The sequence below is a fragment of the Crinia signifera genome, chromosome 2, assembly GCF_055691185.1.
Source record: "Crinia signifera chromosome 2, ASM5569118v1, whole genome shotgun sequence".
NCBI lineage: Eukaryota > Metazoa > Chordata > Amphibia > Anura > Myobatrachidae > Crinia > Crinia signifera.
Window position 1 is genome coordinate 269,033,567 of NC_139218.1, and position 18,942 is coordinate 269,052,508.

General features: G+C 44.9%; 1 protein-coding gene across 12 annotated transcripts in view; it reads right to left on the minus strand.

The window, feature by feature from the left end:
- The window catches only part of DOCK9 (dedicator of cytokinesis 9), a 235,561-nt gene that overhangs the window by 33,503 nt on the left and 183,116 nt on the right, over positions 1 to 18,942 (minus strand). For 11 of the 12 annotated variants that reach the window (XM_083168608.1, XM_083168606.1, XM_083168604.1 and 8 more), the window contains exons 39-42: positions 13,564 to 13,679; positions 10,833 to 10,970; positions 10,299 to 10,481; positions 1,296 to 1,409 (exon numbers count right to left, since the gene is read on the minus strand). In XM_083168608.1, the coding sequence (XP_083024734.1) occupies positions 1,296 to 1,409; positions 10,299 to 10,481; positions 10,833 to 10,970; positions 13,564 to 13,679 (551 nt within the window). Of the gene's footprint in view, positions 1 to 1,295; positions 1,410 to 10,298; positions 10,482 to 10,832; positions 10,971 to 13,563; positions 13,680 to 18,942 lie in introns of those variants that run through there. The other variant, XR_014469714.1, reaches the window with a different exon arrangement.

Consider the following 18,942-nt stretch of genomic DNA (forward strand, 5'->3'; position numbering starts at 1 on the left):
AGGCCCATAGATTGTAAACTTCACTGGGGGGTGAGGTCTGAATAGAATTACAGAATAATTTTTAGCAAAGCACTGAGGAGTGTGGGTGCATTTCTTATACGAATAACGGATAATGAATATACTACACAGAAGTTTGTGAAAACACAGACTCTATGCAAACAGGCAACTTCATTAGTAGAGGGAATTCTGGATGTATGTGTGTATTTGAATTTAGTGCTAAAAGTAACCACAGATAGATAAACCAGTAACTCCAGCGTTATAAATAGATTACTAACACTAAGATCATACCATAGCATGCAGCTAAAGAGCTCCCTCTACAGAAGGGCACTGCAAAGTTGTGATTTTATGTTCATACAATGGTCACTTATTTATTATTATTTAGTTTCCTATATAGCGCAGCAGATTCCCTTGCGCTTTACAATAGTAAACCGTGATAAAACAAACTGGGTAACAACAGACAGACTTGGAGGTAAGAGGGACCTGCTGCAAGCTTACACTTTAATACATTAATAGTCATGTTCACCAAAAAGGGTATAAAAATAATATAAAACTATATATAATACATACACACAGATACAGTATACAGACACACACATACTGTTTAAACATAGATAATCAATGTAATTTATCTAGGAGCTGCCACAGGTCACTTTGCAAAAGACAGTATTACAGGTCACACTAAATTCAGATAAAACAAACACATATGAGGTAGGCCAAAGAGATTTCAAGTCACATAAGAGATAATAAACAAACATACTTAATAAGAGAAAGCACTGCTTGTCAGATAAAGGAGACAGAGGAGACAGAGAAGGGAGAACCGACAAACTTGAAGGTGATGAAGCACCAGCCAGTCAGTTCCTAACTGTTAAGTTACAGGCTGGCCTTCAAAAATGACAGAAGCTGGTTGGTGCGTTATGTTTGATTTGATCTCTTCTCCCATCTTAATACATCTGCCTCAGAGATAAAACGATAGTGAGAGCATCTGATCAAACATGGTACTGTAGAGGAGCCCATACACGGGTACAATTGTTGGGTGCGATGAGATGCGTGCTACCATCACACATCTCATCGCACAGCTCAAAAAGTATGTGCTGCACATACTTTATGTACTAGATCTCATCTCATTGTATTGCAAAACCGATATTGTATACAATAATTGTACCATGTATGGGCACCTTTTACAGAATTGTGCAGCTGTTAAAAAAGTCTCTCCACCATCATTCAATAGTTAATATTCTCACCATACAGTATGTGTATAACATCATGTAAGCACATTGTTTTTTGACTTAACCAACCTTAATGAGCCGGTCGTTGTTTGCACAGTTGTTGATAATTGAGAGTGACTGCTGGAATCTTGTGCCCCCAATTCCAACCACATCTGCAATTAGCTGGCTAACAGATATAATCACCTGTAAAATATGGATAGCAGCAGCATAAGTTGTATGTGGGGAAAAGATAACAAACTATAGATATTACACAAATAACTTGCTAATGCCCTAAGCACTTGTTGGAGCCCAGATACTGTACTATGGCTCATATTTAAAGTTAAACATAAATATATTTTTTTAATGCAAACACGTATGCATGACTACTACTCTGGGATTCATGTGGGTAGTGGAGTGTATGGGGGGTATTCAATCCTGTCCAATATTTCGGTTGGTCAGAAACATTGGCAGTTTTCGACAAGAATAGGGCAAATATACATTAGACCTATTCAATGTCCGTTCTGATTTTTGGAAACATTCCGAAAGTGGATCAGCAAATCTACGACTATCGGAAATATTATCCATGATTGAATACCCCCCCATACTCTCAGAGCGCTTCTAAAATGACTGACAAAAAGTCACAAAAACCTAGATGTCTGCAGGGAGTAGCGTTATGGGCACTCACCCCGGTGTACAGAGGTGAGCAAATGATGCCTTTTTTAAAGTTATATAGTTTTCATGACTTGGTCAGAAACTTAAGGCCCATACACACTAGACGACGTTGAGCTGAAAGCAGCGCAGTTTAGCTGTCTGAGCTGCTTTCTGCTCGAAAGCCACTCAGTGTGTACGGGGCAGCAATGAGCCTGGCTGCTCATCTGCTGGGATTACCAGCAGATGAGTGGTGGAGTGGATGGCATTCCATAGCGTCCTTCTATGGAAAGTCCTCAAAATACAGTAGGAAAAAACGCTCAGTGTGTATAGAATGAGCATTTTTGTCCGAACGATTTTCCCATCATCTCTCACCATACACTCCGGGCAAAAACACCTATTGTGTATGGACCTTAAGACAGTAAAACTGTTATTCAATGTAATTTGTTTTCTAATGTGTTCCCTAGGATTGTAGGTCCTCTATTTAAAAATATTTGACAGGGAAATGCAGTTTTTTTAAGGAGATTGTCTAGTTCAATTTATCTCTCACCAGCTGTTTATTTAACCTCTTTATCTGTAATTCTTTACTTCATTCCTGCTTCTTTTCTAGGGCTTTTTCTATAATTTGATCAGTTTAAGTTTATGGAGAGATACTGTACTTCAACTTTTCTTACTCCATAAAAATAATTTTTATTGTTTTATTTAAATCAATTTAGCTATCCAACTTGCTATTAGTGTTCTGGTATGTGTAAAGGGGGCTTATGGAAAAGGCAGCAGACATAACTCTAAGGAAGGCAGCCTTGGTTGAGAGCCTGTTATAAGAAGAGAAGTATTCTCAATGTGGTGCTGCAAAAAAACATTAATTTTTGGAGTCTAATAATTTGCACACATTTGCAATTGTAATATTGATGAGAAAGTGGCTGCATGCAATTGTCGCAAACCTGAAAGCTAAACCATTTTTGCACAAACCCTAAAAACAGCTGCAACACCATTTAAAGGGCCTAACTCAATCCGTACTGTTAACAGGGATGAAAAAGTTGGTAGCCATAAGCTGCGTACCCACGGTAAGATATAGTGCACAATCTAGCACACTATCTAGCCAGTTTCTAATAGCATGCTAGATAGTGCACTATATCTTACCGTGTGTATGCACTATCCGACGTACGATGCGCGCTCCCGCAGGTCGTATGGGAGGGAGCTGATCGGGTGAACATGCAACCCAATTCTGTCTAGAAACGGCCATGGATTGTCGGGATCTGTCCGTGATTGCGTCAATTCACGGGCGTTCTCGGCAAAATGGGGCTGACAGCTTTTAAAGTCTGGCCCGTTCTGTCTATTTGACTCTTCAATGCTGTCGGTCAAGACCGCATTGAATTGAGGCCCGCCGCTATTTCCCCCCGTTGGAAATAGCAGTGGGGATTGAATACCCCCTTAAGACAAGTAAAGATCTTTAGAAATATCAGTACGGAATTCCAAGTGTAGCCCTGTGCATGGCAGCCCTCTGAGTCCATATTGCAGACATTGGGCATTTAATGAATGATGTGAACCACAGTTCCAGAACAGAATCCCACCTAAAGATACTGATCAGGGCTGCCTTGAAAAGAGGGATTTTGTACTTACCGTAAATCCTTTTCTCCGAGTCCACAGGTGTCACTGGAGTTACACTGGGGAATAAAAGGCGACCACAGGGAGCATGGGCACTTTTAATAAAAAGAGTGGCTAACTCTTCTACTTCCCCTCCAGGTCAGTCAGAAAGGTTGTGCCCAGAAGGGAGCAGGAAGATTAAACACACTTCCGAAGAGGAGGTTAATACCACATACAACATTCAACACAAGAAGTAAAGAAGAAGAAAGACCGTGAGAAAACACTGAAAATTCAAACATACAAAGTCAACAGACAATGGCCCTTATTCTGGTTGGTGCGGATATTCCCGCTTGCGTACGGGCCGCCGATGTTTATCTTCTGCGCATGTGCAGAGGTCACTCTGCGCATGTGCAGGCGATTTCGCTGCAAGGATTCTCTATACGCCGCACAGGGGGCGTAGAGGGGCGTGAGGGGCTACTTATCCTCATTACCCTATGCATACGCCCCGCGTTTCATGGGCGTTCCCATGCAAATGCGGGGCGTATGCATGGTAATGAGGCCGTGACGCGTGGGTACGGGGCGGGCATCTGACATCGCCGGATGTCAGCTGCCCGCCCCCATACAAGATTTCACACGGACAAGTGTCCGTGTGGTCTTGTGTTGCGGGACCTGGTGGAGCGTGCGGCCCTGCATTCGATGTTCGGCGACCATCGAATGCAGGGGCTGCTCCCACCAATTTCATGCGGATCGCCACATATCCGCGTACGGACGGCCGTGGCGATCCGTATGGAAGGCGGGGATTCGCCTGCACGGTCGGAGCCGCATATGCGGCTCCGGCCGCACCAACCAGAATAAGGGCCAATGTAACATAACCAACGTAACCCTAGCAGGGAAACTCCAAGGTAATGGTCCTTGTAGGATATAAGTCCAAAGGCAACTTAAGGAGAACAGCGCTGTGGTGGGCGTCCAGTGACACCTGTGGACTCGGAGAAAAGGATTTACGGTAAGTACAAAATCCCTCTTTCTCCTTCATCCACTAGGTGTCACTGGAGTTACACTGGGGACGTCCCAGAGCCTTCAATCCCGGGTGGGTGAGCGCTGAGAACCCCTTAATACCCTGCGGCCAAACACTGAAGCAGGAGCCGCAAAGGTATCAAACCTGTAGAATCTAACAAAGGTTCTGCAGCCAGACCAGGTAGCCGCTCGGCAGAGCTGCTGTAGAGAAACCCCTCGGGCAGCCGCCCAAGAGGACCCCACCGACCTGGTTGAATGCGCTGTAATACAACTAGGAGGAGTCCGTGAAGAGGTGACATAGGCCTGATGTATTGTCAACCAAATCCACCTGGACAGCGTCTGTTTTGAGGCTGGCCATCCACGGCGCACAGGGTCGTAGGTCACAAACAGCGAATCAGACTTCCTGATAGAGGCTGTACGGGCTACATAAATCCTTAGAGCTCTAACCACATCCAAGGACCTCGCCTCCGGAGAGTCCTCTGGGAAGGCAGGAACCACAATGGGCTGGTTCAAATGAAAAGCCGATATCACCTTTGGGAGGAAGGCCAGGCTGGTACGGAGCTCCGCTCTGTCAGGATGAAATTGAAGAAACGGGGAGCGGCAAGAAAGAGCCCCCAGTTCTGATACAAGTCTGGCAGATGCCAGAGCCAGCAAAAGTACGACCTTCCACGTGAGGTAGCGAAGGTCCACCTCCTCCAAGGGCTCAAAAACCGAGGACTGAAGGTACTCCAGCACCAAGTCCAGGTCCCAGGGAGCCGTTGGAGGACGAATGGGAGGCTGCAAACGAAGCACCTCCTGAAAAAAGGTTTGAACCTCTGGAAGAAAAGCTAACTTCTTCTGAAAAAAAATGGAGAGAGCTGAGACCTGAACTTATAAAGTATTCAGCCTCAGCCCTGCAGACAAACCTTCCTGCAGAAAAAGGAGGAGTCTCGCCTTCTTGAACAGGCATGTGGAGACCCCACGCCTCTCGCACCAAGCCACATAAGAGCGCCATATCCTGTGGTAGTGCGCTGAGGTGACCTCTTTCCTAGCACGAAGCATTGTGGGTATAACCGCACTAGGTATACCTGCCCTTCTCAGGATGGACCTCTCAGCAGCCACGCCGTCAAATGAAGACGACCTAAATCTGGGTAGATGAAGGGTCCCTGGCTGAGAAGGTCGTCCTGAAGAGGCAGGGGCCACGCTGTCAGACTGGTGTACCAAGACCGACGAGGCCAGTCTGGTGCCACCAACAGAGCCGTGACCCCCTCTCTCCGGATCCGTTGAAGTACCCGGGGTATCAAGAGGAACACATACTGGAAGGGCCACGGAGCCACCAGCGCGTCGACCCCTTCTGCCTGAGGATCTCGTGTTCTTGCGAAGAACCGGGGAAGTTGGAAGTTGTGGCGGGACGCCATCAGGTCCACTTGGGGACAGCCCCAGCGATGTATCAGCTTCTGAAAGACTTGAGGGTGCAAGCACCACTCTCCTTGATGTACGTCCCGCCGACTTAGAAAGTCGGCCTCCCAGTTCTCCACTCCAGGGATGAACACGGCTGACAGGATTAGGGCATGGGCCTGCGCCCAGACCAGGATCCTGCTGACCTCCTTCATGGCTGCGCAACTGCGGGTGCCTCCCTGCTTGTTGATGTACGCAACCGTCGTGGAGTTGTCGGACTGGACACGAACAGCTTTGCCCTGGAGAAGAGGTCTGGCCTGGAGAAGAGCATAGTAGACAGCTCGTAGCTCCAGAATGTTGATGGAAAGCAGGCTCTCCTGTTGTGTCCACAACCCCTGATACTGACGGTCCAGGGTGACCGCACCCCAACCTCGGAGGCTGGCGTCCGTGGTGATTAGGGTCCAATCCCAAATCGCAATCCTCCTTCCCTGTTGTAGGTTGGCGGTGTTCAGCCACCAGAGCAGGGACAGACGAGCCCGCGGTGACAGGGTCACCCTCTGCTGCAGATGCAGGTGAGAGCCCGACCATTGATGGAGGAGCGACAACTGGAAGGGGCGAGAATGAAACCGGGCGTATTGTATCGAGTCGAAGGTGGATACCATCCTCCCCAGCAGTCTGGTGCACAGACACCTGTCTCCGGCTCAGGACAAGTCTGACCAAGGCCTGTAAGGACTTAATCTTGTCCACTGGAAGGAACACCCGCATCTGACTGGTGTCCAGGATCATCCCTAGAAACAAGAGACGCTGAGTGGGGTGAAGCTGCAACTTGGCAAAGTTGAGGATCCACCCGTGTGATGTGAGGATCCTCTGTGTGAGAAGAATGTGCTCCAGTAGGGTGTCCCTTGAACGACTCTTCAGCAGAAGGTCATCCAAATAGGGGATGATAGTAACCCCCTGCATGCGGAGAACCTCCATCATGACCGCCGTCACCTTGGTGAAGACCCGAGGTGCGGACGAGAGGCCGAACGGGAGGGCCTGAAATTGATAATGCCGCTCCTGCACCGCGAACCGCAGATATGCTTGGTGCGGGGCCCAAATGGGAATGTGTAAGTAGGCGTCCTTGATATCTATGGATACCAAGAACTCTCCTTCTTCCAAACCCTGTATCACGGACTGTAGGGACTCCATCTTGAATCTGGCCACGTGCAAGTACGGGTTCAGATCCTTCAGGTTGAGAATAGGGCGTACCGAGCCATCCGGCTTTGGTACGAGAAACAGGCTGGAGTAGTAGCCCCGGGTACGCTGTTCCGCGGGGACCGGAACCACTGCTCCCATGTCCTGCAGCTTGGCGATGGCGGCCAAAAGCTGTTGTCCTTTCTCTGGAGGAAGAGAAAGACCGGTCTTGAAAAACCTGTCTGGGGGAGACATGCTGAAGCGAATCTTGTAACCAAGAGTCACAAGCTCTCTTACCCAGGCGTGACAGGACTGGAGCCACACGGAGCTGTTCCGTAAACGAGCTCCCACCCTGGGATCCCCCAAGTGGGACGGAGGACCGTCATGCAGTAGGCTTGGTAGCTTTGGGGTCCAGAGCGGTAGTGGAAGCGCCTCTTCCACGACCTCTGGTTCCTCTCTGTGAAGGGGCACCTCCCCTGGATCTACCTCTGAACCTTCTAGAGGGACGAAAGGCACGAAAGGAAGGCATGTGGGAGGTTCTGCGAGACGGGGGTGGAGCCGCCGACGGAAGGAAGTGTGACTTCCCGCCTGTGGCCTGGGATATCCATCTGTCCAGCTCTGGACCGAACAGGAGCTCGCCGTTAAAGGCCATGGATTCCACCGCCCTTTTAGATTCTGCATCAGCCTGCCACTGTCGCAGCCAGAGGCCTCTGCGGGCTGAAATGGATAAGGCAGAAATTCTAGCCGCCACCACACATATATCTGAGGATGCCTCTATTAGGAAGGCCGAAGCATCCTGGATTTGTTCAGACAACTGCATAATAGTAGCTGGGTCTGATCCGTCACTCACCTCAGCCGAGATTTGTGACGCCCATATACCTATTGCCTTGTTCACCCAACAATCTGCGCCGGACGCTGTAACACGCCAGCAGCTGAAAAGATGCTTTTCAAGGTCATCTCCAACCTACGGTCAGGGACGTCTTTAAGGGTGGTAGCCCCAGGGACTGGAAGGACAGTCTTTTTGGACAGTCGGGAAACAGATGAATCCACCCCCGGTGGAATTTCCACTTTTTTACGGCCTTCCGGCAGCAGTGGATAGTTCTGAAAGAACCTTTTAGGGGCTTGAAACCGTTTGTCTGGGTTTTTCCAGGCCTCGGTAACATGCTCATCCAGTTCCTCAGCTACTGGGAAATTGGAGGACATCTTTTGCCTTTTCCCAAAAAGGGAAGGACGGGAAGGGGTGTCAACTCCCTCTGTCACATTACAGGCCACTTTGACCATTTGAATAAGGTCCTTAATACCCTGAGAGGGTTGAGCAGGGTCCTGTGTGTCATATGCTAACACATCTTGTGCATCCTGCACATCCTGCATGTCGTCCCCAGGGGGCGCAAATGCTCCCTCCCCTAGGTCTGGCATCTTGTCAGAGTCAGGGGAGTGGTGTAATGGTGAAGCCCAACTCCTCTGCAAAGGTGGGGGCTGCCTTGAGGAGCCTGCCCTGGAGCTAGGGCTCTAGTGAGGCTCTGAACTGCAGAGGCTAAGTCACTCTGCTGGTTCCTAGAGGTCTCTCTATCTCTCTGAGACTGTGTTAACTCAGAGGATAACCGGGACATAACCTCAGTTAGTTGTGAGGCCCAGAAAGGTGGGTCCACAGCGGTTTGTGACACAGAGGGAATAACAGTGCATTTTTCACAGTTAAGATCCCCAGGGGCTGAAGGGGTAAACTTAGCATTGCAAGTCTTACAGGCAATTCTCTTGGAGCTTCCCCCTGCCATTTTTTCAATAAGTCACAGAAAATCCACACACTACCACACACCCAAGGGAGAGTAGGTATAGATTAGTCCAGGTAGAAGGACTGGATAAGGAAAGGAGCTGCCACAGGGTTTGAACAGCGCTATGGTCTGTAACCAGTGAGCGCTATAGCCCTAGTTTTTAACACAGCCCAACTATCTCTCTCTAAGCTCTCAACCCCCCACTGTAACTCACAGTACCAGAAGAGCTTATAGCAGGACGGTCACCAGGATCAGCGATGTACTTGAAGCCTTTGGTGGGGCTGCAGCGGTACAGGAGCTTCCCACAGTCATATCGCAGCGGCGACAAAAAAAAAAGATGGCCGCCGCGCGTGTCTCAGAGCGCTGGGGATAGCCGGGGCTGCTGGGAGTACCACGCGGTAGCTCCGCCCCCCAGCTTTCGCTTCTCCGGCGCCAGGCTTGAAAACCATCTGCTGCTGCCATTTTCCTAATACACCCTGACCACCGCCGCTAGCAGCGGTGGCAGGGAATACTTACAACTCGCCTGCCGTCGGCGGTAAGGCTGGGGGAGGACCGCGGCGTGCTTTGGTGGGCAGCGCCCGTTGCCTCCCGAGACGGTGGTCTCTGCAGCCAGGGATCCGGGCACGTCCACCATGGAGGCGGCCGGCTCCCTCCGGCAGGCTCCCACGTAGCAGGCAGATAGTGTATCACTATCTGCCTGTCCTCTGCGCAGTGTAAAAAACCATGCTGATTAAAAAATCTCTTATGTGCTCTGAGAGCACACTAGTGTGTGTCCGCTCCCTTTCGGGCACAAACTAAGACTGACCTGGAGGGGAAGTAGAAGGGGAGGAGTTAGCCACACTTTTTATTAAAAGTGCCCATGCTCCCTGTGGTCGCCTTCTATTCCCCAGTGTAACTCCAGTGACACCTAGTGGATGAAGGAGAAATGGCTCATGTTATGCTCCAAACACCTAGCAGGTAAAACACTGAACCAAAGGACTGCAATATTCAGTCTCCTATTACTTTAGTATGTTTAATTCCAAAGCTCTCTCATTCTCAGCTCACAGCTGGAAGCCAATCATAATACATTCCTGTATGCCATATGCACTTGTGCTGTTATCTTTTTCCTTATGCAACAAAAGATGATTTGATAAGACATCTGGCAAGCACGCCCCAGTTACAGAGTTATGTTAGAAATGCTTAATGGACTAAACAGATTTGTTACTGTAATCGGTACTTGTGTAGTTTTGCTCGCCCACACTGCGGGCTCGGTGGCTCGCTACGCTCGCCACGCTATTTAAAATCAACTCAATGCCAACATGGATAGTGGAGGTATGAACTATCCATGTTGGCATGGAGTTAAGTTACTTTTTTTAACATAGTTTGTGGCGAGCGTAGAACCCGGAAGTAGCACGGCGCCATGAAACTACACAAGTACCCTGTAATCATATTTATTCCTCTTTTGTGGTTTTCCAAGGCTGAGAGCCTACACGTCCCATCACACTCAAACACTATCCAACAAGCCGCATACCATTCACACTGCAGTCACCTGTAAATGAGTCCTAACAAAAGATTTCTTTCCAGTGTAGTCAAAATTATTTCTCATTAAGAAGTACAGAAGCTGTGAGGAGTCCGTTCGGATGGAGCTCAGCTTGGAATTACAGCACTTAAGAATTTCATAACACAAGGCAGCGCACATATCTGCTCTTCCTTCATAAAATGTTGAGGGGAACTACGTAGGAAACAAAATCACACTTGGTTAGAAGGGAGGTCTGCTTTCAGTCTCCCTCATAGGACAAAAAGCTATAAAGTGAGTTAGCATACTGGTCAGGACAGGTGCAGAACATTCTATATACAGTATGTATTTCTAATGACTTCACATGTGGCTAGTCGCATAATACAATACAAATGCTATATTTACTCATTTACAGCAACTAATGAATCACTAAGCATAACTATATAAAAAGAGGAAAAGCAGATACAAAATCAGCAGTGATTAGTGCATCTAATCATAGATACAAAAACAAACAAAAAAATGACAACATGTACAGTTCTACTGAACACAGCATTACCGCATACAGACCTTATAAATTAAAGACCGTAGAGCAGTGAAGACGTTTTTTAATGCAGTCTCAGACTGGTTTTTTTGAAGAAAGCAAAGATACACATCAAACACCTTCTTCATTAATGGATTGTGACCATGATCAGCAACTAATTGGTTCTAGAAAAAGAAACAAAATCATCACAAAAAATATATATTTTACTCCATTCCATACAATTAGTGACAATTAATATCAGTAACGCCTGTTACAGTATCGAATACTAAAGTGTCCAGTGAGTAGGAATCTTGTGTTACCAGTCCTAATATAGTACACTATTAGTACAACCTCAGCAGCATAGGCGAATCTAGAATTATGGTAATGGTTGGTCCCAGATCCAGACATAACAGCAGGGGGACCTTTGCGCGGTGTAGCCGTGTGGCAAAAAGGGGCGTGGCCTCATGGGAAGGAGGCGTGGCATCACAAAAAGGGGTATGGTAATACACTTTAGACCATACACAGTAATGCCCATTACACATTTTAGCAAACTCCGTAATACCCATTACACACAAAGCCACACACCGTAATGCCAATTACACATAAGGCCACACACCATAATGCCCATTACACATTGTGCCACACAACATGATGCCCATTACATACTATATAACAAACCGTAATGCCCATTACATATTTGCCACATAAGTGCTGTTTACCTACGTGCTCATTGCTAGTGGGTTCTTGCTTGATGGCACCATAGTACCCATTACACATGATGCCGCACACCATAGTACCCATTACACATGATGCCGCGCACCATAGTACCCATTACACATGATGCTGCACACCGTAATGCCTCTTACACATTAAGCCACACATTATGCATAATGCCCCCACATACCGCCACTTGTAGCATCCCTTAAGCAATGCCCCCAAAAGTGCCACTTACTGTAAATTTTTATATGAGCCTTTGCTGCTGCTGCAGGGAGAGATGGAGAGTGGTGCAGCTGCTTCTATGGGGAGAGGAGCAGAGCGCAGCGCAGAGCACGCTCCCACTCCCCTCCTGGTGTCCCCTCTAGCCGAGTGGACATTTGAAATATTGTGCGCGCTGTTGTTGTGCATGACATCGGGGGAGCACACCGGGCGCCGGCACCACATGATTAAAGGGGGGGAGGAGGCTGAGGTGAAACCAGGGAGAAGAATTGGAGCGGAAGCTAGAGGGGTGACAGTCATTGACATCTGGGCAGAGAGCAGGGGGCTGCCCGGCTGTATTCAGAGCACTGCAGGTCACGGCTGTTTGAAATAATACCCCTTTCACAACAGAAAATGCAGGGATTTACCTGGGAATATGGTCCCAGGATCATGCAGGGACCTGCATTTTCCGGTGTGAGGGGGAGAGACAACCACTCCCCTCTCCCTACCCCCCTTTAAAAAAAAACACTCGCTCTTCGGAACCAACTGCCCCATTTACATGAGACCAGTATCATATTGAAGAACTTTTGAGTTGGCTTCGAATGATTTGGGTCCCTTGAAACTGGGCTGTTTGGTTCCAGAGAAATCTGCCCTCAAAGAACATAAACAGTCATGAAATAACATTTAAGAAATGAAAAAAAAAAAAAAAAAAAAAACAGTTTAACCTCAATATCTCTAGAACCAATTAACCCATATGGATCCAGCCTGGTATTAGATTGAAGGCCCAGCGATTTGGGTTTGACTGAGATCAACCTCGAGCTTCAGTGAGGCCGAAGGGGGAACTGGCAGCCGTTGAACTGGGTGGGGGGTCGGAATTAGTGGGTCCCATGTTATCCTATAGGGAAAACGTTCCAGCTTTGCCTGGCAGTATCTCAGGTTCTCTGGGGGCTAGAGACACGGGGCTGGGCTCGTTGGAAAGCCCCATCTCTCAGCTACAAAATGTGCTAATGGGTGGTCCGGTGCACCCCCGGACCACCCCCTAGATTCGCCTATGCTCAGCAGCTGTACTTGACATTAGATGTAGACATTGGGACATACATCAAAGGATAATGGCACCCTAACACTTTAAGAATCTGCATATTAAAACAGCATTGTCAGGCACTATTTGTGTATATCAGTGCGAAAGGCGCAAGTACTGGTAACCTAACACTGCCTGCATTCACAGACCTCATCAGCTGTACTATGACAGGATATCAGCAGCCACACTGTCTATGTGCAATTAGCCTGCAGGTGTACTAAGAGCCACTAGCCTATTGATAATCTTCAATAAGGTCTGTCAGAAAATACACTAGGAAGTGGAAAAGGAGGGTTAAGAGCATAAGAGGGACCTGATCACATCCTGACACTATCATGTCTCAAATCTGACATTATGGTGTAGATTTATGAAGCAGTGATAAGGGAGGAGAAGTGATAAACTGCCTGGTACTTTATCACTGGCCAATCAGCTTCTGACTGTTAAGTTACAGGCTGGGTTTAAATAGGAGCTGATTGGCTGGCGATAAATTACCAGGCACTGTATCACTTCTGCTCCCTTATCACTGCTTCATAAATCTACCCCTATATTCCTTCTGGCATAAAGGGTAAACTTCACATGCAAATGATTAATGCCAATGAAGTTGGCAATTTCTACAATTTATTATAGCAGGGCATGATTTGCGTGACACCATTCTTGATTCCCTTGTGTTTTCAAATGTGTAATTTGCACTAAGCCAGAATAACATTCATGGAGAAAAAATGATCACCACATTTCATATAGCTCTAGAATACCACTCACACACTACATAAATGAAACTCCCCACAAACCTTAAAAGCCATGGTAAACAATGACAGTGTGTCCAGGATGGTAAGGCATACTTCAGTGGCTGTGTTTGCTTCAAGTAACGACTGATGAAGGATATCCGCATCTGAATGACCATAGGCTAAAGAAAAGGACAAGTAACCGGTAAGATTATGGCAAGAACTTTAACAGCCAATTTTTAACCATACCGGAAAGATAACACTAGTATTCTTACCCCCGTTAAACATCGGGATACTGGATCCCTTAATAATAAGACGCGCTTTGCTTGAACATACTCAGATTTAGTGAAACCTGTGTGTTTTCGCAAAGATACAGCCACGTTTATGCTGAAAATGGGACTGCTTTCAGTGATCAGGCAGACAAAGCAAATCCCATGATAAGCTGCGGCTCCTAATGGGTTATCATTGCTAATTAGACAGCCCAGAGCAAGACTATTACCAGTGATCATGGGTAATAGGATATTGCCAAGAATGTGGTTTGTTTAATAAGAATATGCACTTTTCAAGAACAGATGTCTCAAGTTTTTGGAACTTTAATAAAATAAATGACTTAAGAATATTTGGTATGTTTATAACTGAAGAGACATGTTTGGCTGTAACACAGGAGGCTAATATCAGGCAATCTCCTGCTCTCTCTTCTCAATGCAAAAGTCCTCGTAAAAGTCTATACTATGTAGACGCATCACAGCATTATCTTGTGCTAATACTTCACAGTTCTAATAGAGGGAGACATGGTATACAAAGCTCGGAAAGCAAATCAGAACAAAAAGCACCATAACTGTGCACAAGCCAGTTGGAATAAATAAGACTGTTTTAAAGGGAAACCGAGTCATTTCTGTCTGTTTTAAAAATCTTTAAATAAAGTTTTATATACAAATGAAGAGGTTTGAAATGAAAGGGTCAGGAAGTTTTTTTAAATTTAATACATAAGACCCCAGATATCTTTTATTCTTTATTTAGTACTGGCAGAATTTATCCTGTTCACTGTCTAAAAGATTGAAAGGGTTCTAAAGACCTCCAAATCTGCAACACTGTCCTACCTACTTTAGGATCACATAGAGACCGTGTTGTTTTTAAAATTGAAATGTTTATTTGTCTCGCTGACAGCAAAGGACAGTTTTTATTATCTCAGCCAAGCACAGTGGATTATACATTCAGCTCACATTTCCAGAGAACTGCAAAATTGTATCTAAAAACTTAAGCTGGCCATACATCAGAAAGATCGATCTTAAGATCGATTGCACTCATGATTGTGTACAATTTCCCTTGAAATCCACGGCAGTCCTTGGTGGTTTTTGGACACACAATCTACTCACAATCCATCATACAATCCGTCATACAATCCATCTGCTGCATGATTGTGTACACAAGATGTGCACACAATCTGCATACAATCCATCTGCTGATTAATTGTATGATTGTGTACACAAGATGTGCACACAATCTGCATACAATCAACTGAGATTGTATACAATATCTTTCTGATGTATGGCCACCTTTAGATTATTAAAACAATGTCAATCAACATGTCTAGAACTAGTGGTTAAAGTAATGGAGATGGCTGGTTTCCATTTACGGTAGCTGGTGCACTTCTGAAGTGCCCATAAACGGTATATTAAACAATTAAATATTTTTTTTCCAGACAAAAATGAATGTTTTCCCTTTAAGCATCAGACCTTGTTACTTAGGGATAAGAAATAATACATAATACTGAAACTGTATTACAATCCTTGTACTAATGCATAATAAAAATAAAAAAAAAAAGAACAGCAATATTAGTTACAGTATAACAAAAGGACATCAATATTTGCAGGATATATTACAACAATATCAACAACATAGCTATTTTACACTTAGGAGGGTATTCAATCCTCCGACACTATTTCCGAGGGTGGAAACAGCGGCAGGTGGTTATTCAATGATGTCTTTCCTGACAGCATTGAACAGGTAATTTGGCAAAACGAGCCTAACTTTAAAAGTAGTCTATCTCGACGATCCACAGCCATTCCTCATGGGCAAGCCCCCTTTTCGGCACTCGGGACATTGATCCCGCCTGCCAAGATGCAATTGAGCAGGCTGAGAACGGGACCAGGTCACGAATGTGGGCCATCCCCACAGTCGTAACCTGGGATTGAATACCGCCCTTAATCTTTTTATTATGTTTTCAGTATGATAAGAGCTTGGAAACACAGCAAAACATGCGTATCAGGAGAGAAAATAGGGGGCTTTTTAAGAATATGGCAAGCGAGAGAGGCTTGTGTAATTTCAAATGACTTGCGCCTTTTTAAAATAGCTCTAGATCAAATTTCAAGTGAAATCAATAGTTTGTTTTTCTGTTGTGATGCTCAGTGTTGCCTCTAATATAAATATGAGAAATGTTGCTAAAGAAGAGCACTTAAATATTAACACATACAGGTTAAAATAGATAAAACTGAATGGGTTAGTATGATATAACTATGAATTCCTATGATTCATTTACACTATACCCAATTAGCAGAAGGACCTGACTTTGAGGTAATGGTACCATTGATGTGCAGTCAGTGTATGCAGGGCAGGCAGAGCCTTACTTGTCATACTCTAGGATACTCCAGAACTAGAAAACTGAATTGAATACAAAGATTATATTTATAAATATCTTTTTATTACTAATATCCTCTTTGTATTCATTCTTACAGGAAAAACTCACCAACAAACCATATGCTATTGTGTGTAAATCTGGCTCTGATACTAGCAAGTGGCTTCCCAGCCATTGACACAAGTGTACATCATTGAGTGGCACCACATAGAAAGTGTTATGGTTACTCTCTAGAACAGTGGTAGCCAACCCTATCCCTCGAGAGATACCAAAAGTTCACATATTCCAGACAACCTAGCTGCTGCACAGCTGCACTCATTAATCACCGACACATTTTAAAAGATTCACAGATGGAGCTAATTAGCTCACTTGTGATTCTGTGAGGAGACCTGCAAAACATGCACTGTTGATAGCTCTCGAGGACTAGGGTTGGCTACCCTAGTTCTAGAAAATGAGCTGTCACATTATACAAGCTACAGCCCCTGTACATTTCTGAAAACAGAGCTGTCTGGCATACTCCTTACTGCGTTGCTATATGCACCTAGGTCTCCTCATAAGTCTTTTTGATATGGATGCATATTTTTATGCAATGTGGCTTTGTCATCTTGGGAACACATGGTGAATGTAAAAAAATAAATGTGTTACCCTTGTATCCGAATACGGACATATACTTTAGTTTAAAAAATGGTAGAAATTTCGACTTTTGTTAAATAAGCAGGTTGAGTAGGTATTCTTTAATAGTCTATTGCATTTTAGTGTTTTTTAAAACTTTTCTGTGTCTGTGCAATGTTTCAACTTCAGTAATGATGCGTTTAAAGAGAGATGAGAACCAAGTTAAATAAACTGCAAGCTATAATTTTATTGGCATTGACTCCAAAAGCACAGGAGCATGGCAGATATGCCTGATAGTCATGGAATGACAACATATAAATGATGACAAATATTGCAGTATTCCGCCAGCATACAAAAAAAGAGAATTTATGCCATGAAGAATTTAGTTAGAATTACTTTATATAGTATTACAAAAGGTGGAACATATATATGCAGTAGTGCTACCCTGCTACTGTACAATGCAGATTACATGTTCAAAAACTATGTCCACGTTATTTATACACAGGTGGTGGGTCATGGTCATTTGAAAATACAAAAAGATACATTACAAAAGCCTTGCAAAGCCATGCTAAATGCTGACAAATTAACTTGTTTAACTGTCACCAATACTTTCATTGTACAGTCTACTGAATAAGTTATCAGTCCATCTTCCCATGCACATTACATAAAAGCCTTTCCAGTAATTAGCAAGTGTACATGAACAATTAAATAATGATGAAGTTGAGCAGTTAGCATATGGGATTATATTTTATGTTTCTTTATCATTAATAGCTTCTAAGAAGCTAATGTATCATTATATGTAGATGTTCTTGATTTGTACAAAAGCTAGACTAGTATATTTATTATGACCAAGTATAACAAAAAAAGAAATTGCTTCCTTACAATGATAGTATCATACCCTTTAGGAATTCTTTGATATGTTAGGGGTTCCCAACCTCGATCCTCAAGTACCCCTAACAGTGCACATTTTCCAAACAGGATATATTACAAAGTGGGAAAATTGAAAGCGGTTTAGTCAGTCGCACAGTAATAAATGGATTTTTATGTACGGGTGAACCCTCCTTGTATATTATCAACACTCAATTGGTGATGGGTACGAGGGTGTGCTACCATAGACACGAAAAGGACATAATTATCAGGAAAGAAAAGAGAGTCTTTTGTTGGTGCACCTAAAGAGAAAGATATTTAATAAAACGTCACTTTTATTAGATTCATTAAAATAGTTGCGAATATAAAAGAAGGTTTTGACAAGACATGAGACAACATATAGTGATATAAAAAAGGATAAGAATCCTTACACCTAGTGGAAACCCCACTGTCTATTATCCCAATCGATTTTAATAATTTGTATGGCTCTAAATAATGGTTATGTTACCATTTAATTATAACGTGGATAAGGGTTTTTGCTATTGTGTACACAATGTTTCAATTGACCCTGGGCTCTCTCTAGCAGCCGCTGGCAAGCGCCTGAGCACGGGTATAATTCCATCTCAGCACTGCTGCTGGCTTGCTGGAGCCAGTGGTACCACGTCCTGTGTTCTCCCACAGAGCCGCGTGAGAGGAGTGCCTGCGTGCACCTCCTCGCTCGGGTGGGTTAAAGAACAATCAGGAACACTGACAGTTCTGGCGCCAGATACCGTGTCAGTGTATGTCTTAGGGGACCGTGTCCAACAATCTGTTGGCTGCGTTAGGTTAATCGTTGGACACGGTACCCTAAGACATACACTGACACGGTATCTGGCGCCAGAACCGTCAGTGTTCCTGATTGTTCTTTAACCCACCCGAGCGAGGAGGTGCACGCAGGCACTCCTCTCACGCGGCTCTGTGGGAGAACACAGGACGTGGTACCACTGGCTCCAGCAAGCCAGCAGCAGTGCTGAGATGGAATTATACCCGTGCTCAGGCGCTTGCCAGCGGCTGCTAGAGAGAGCCCAGGGTCAATTGAAACATTGTGTACACAATAGCAAAAACCCTTATCCACGTTATAATTAAATGGTAACATAACCATTATTTAGAGCCATACAAATTATTAAAATCGATTGGGATAATAGACAGTGGGGTTTCCACTAGGTGTAAGGATTCTTATCCTTTTTTATATCACTATATGTTGTCTCATGTCTTGTCAAAACCTTCTTTTATATTCGCAACTATTTTAATGAATCTAATAAAAGTGACGTTTTATTAAATATCTTTCTCTT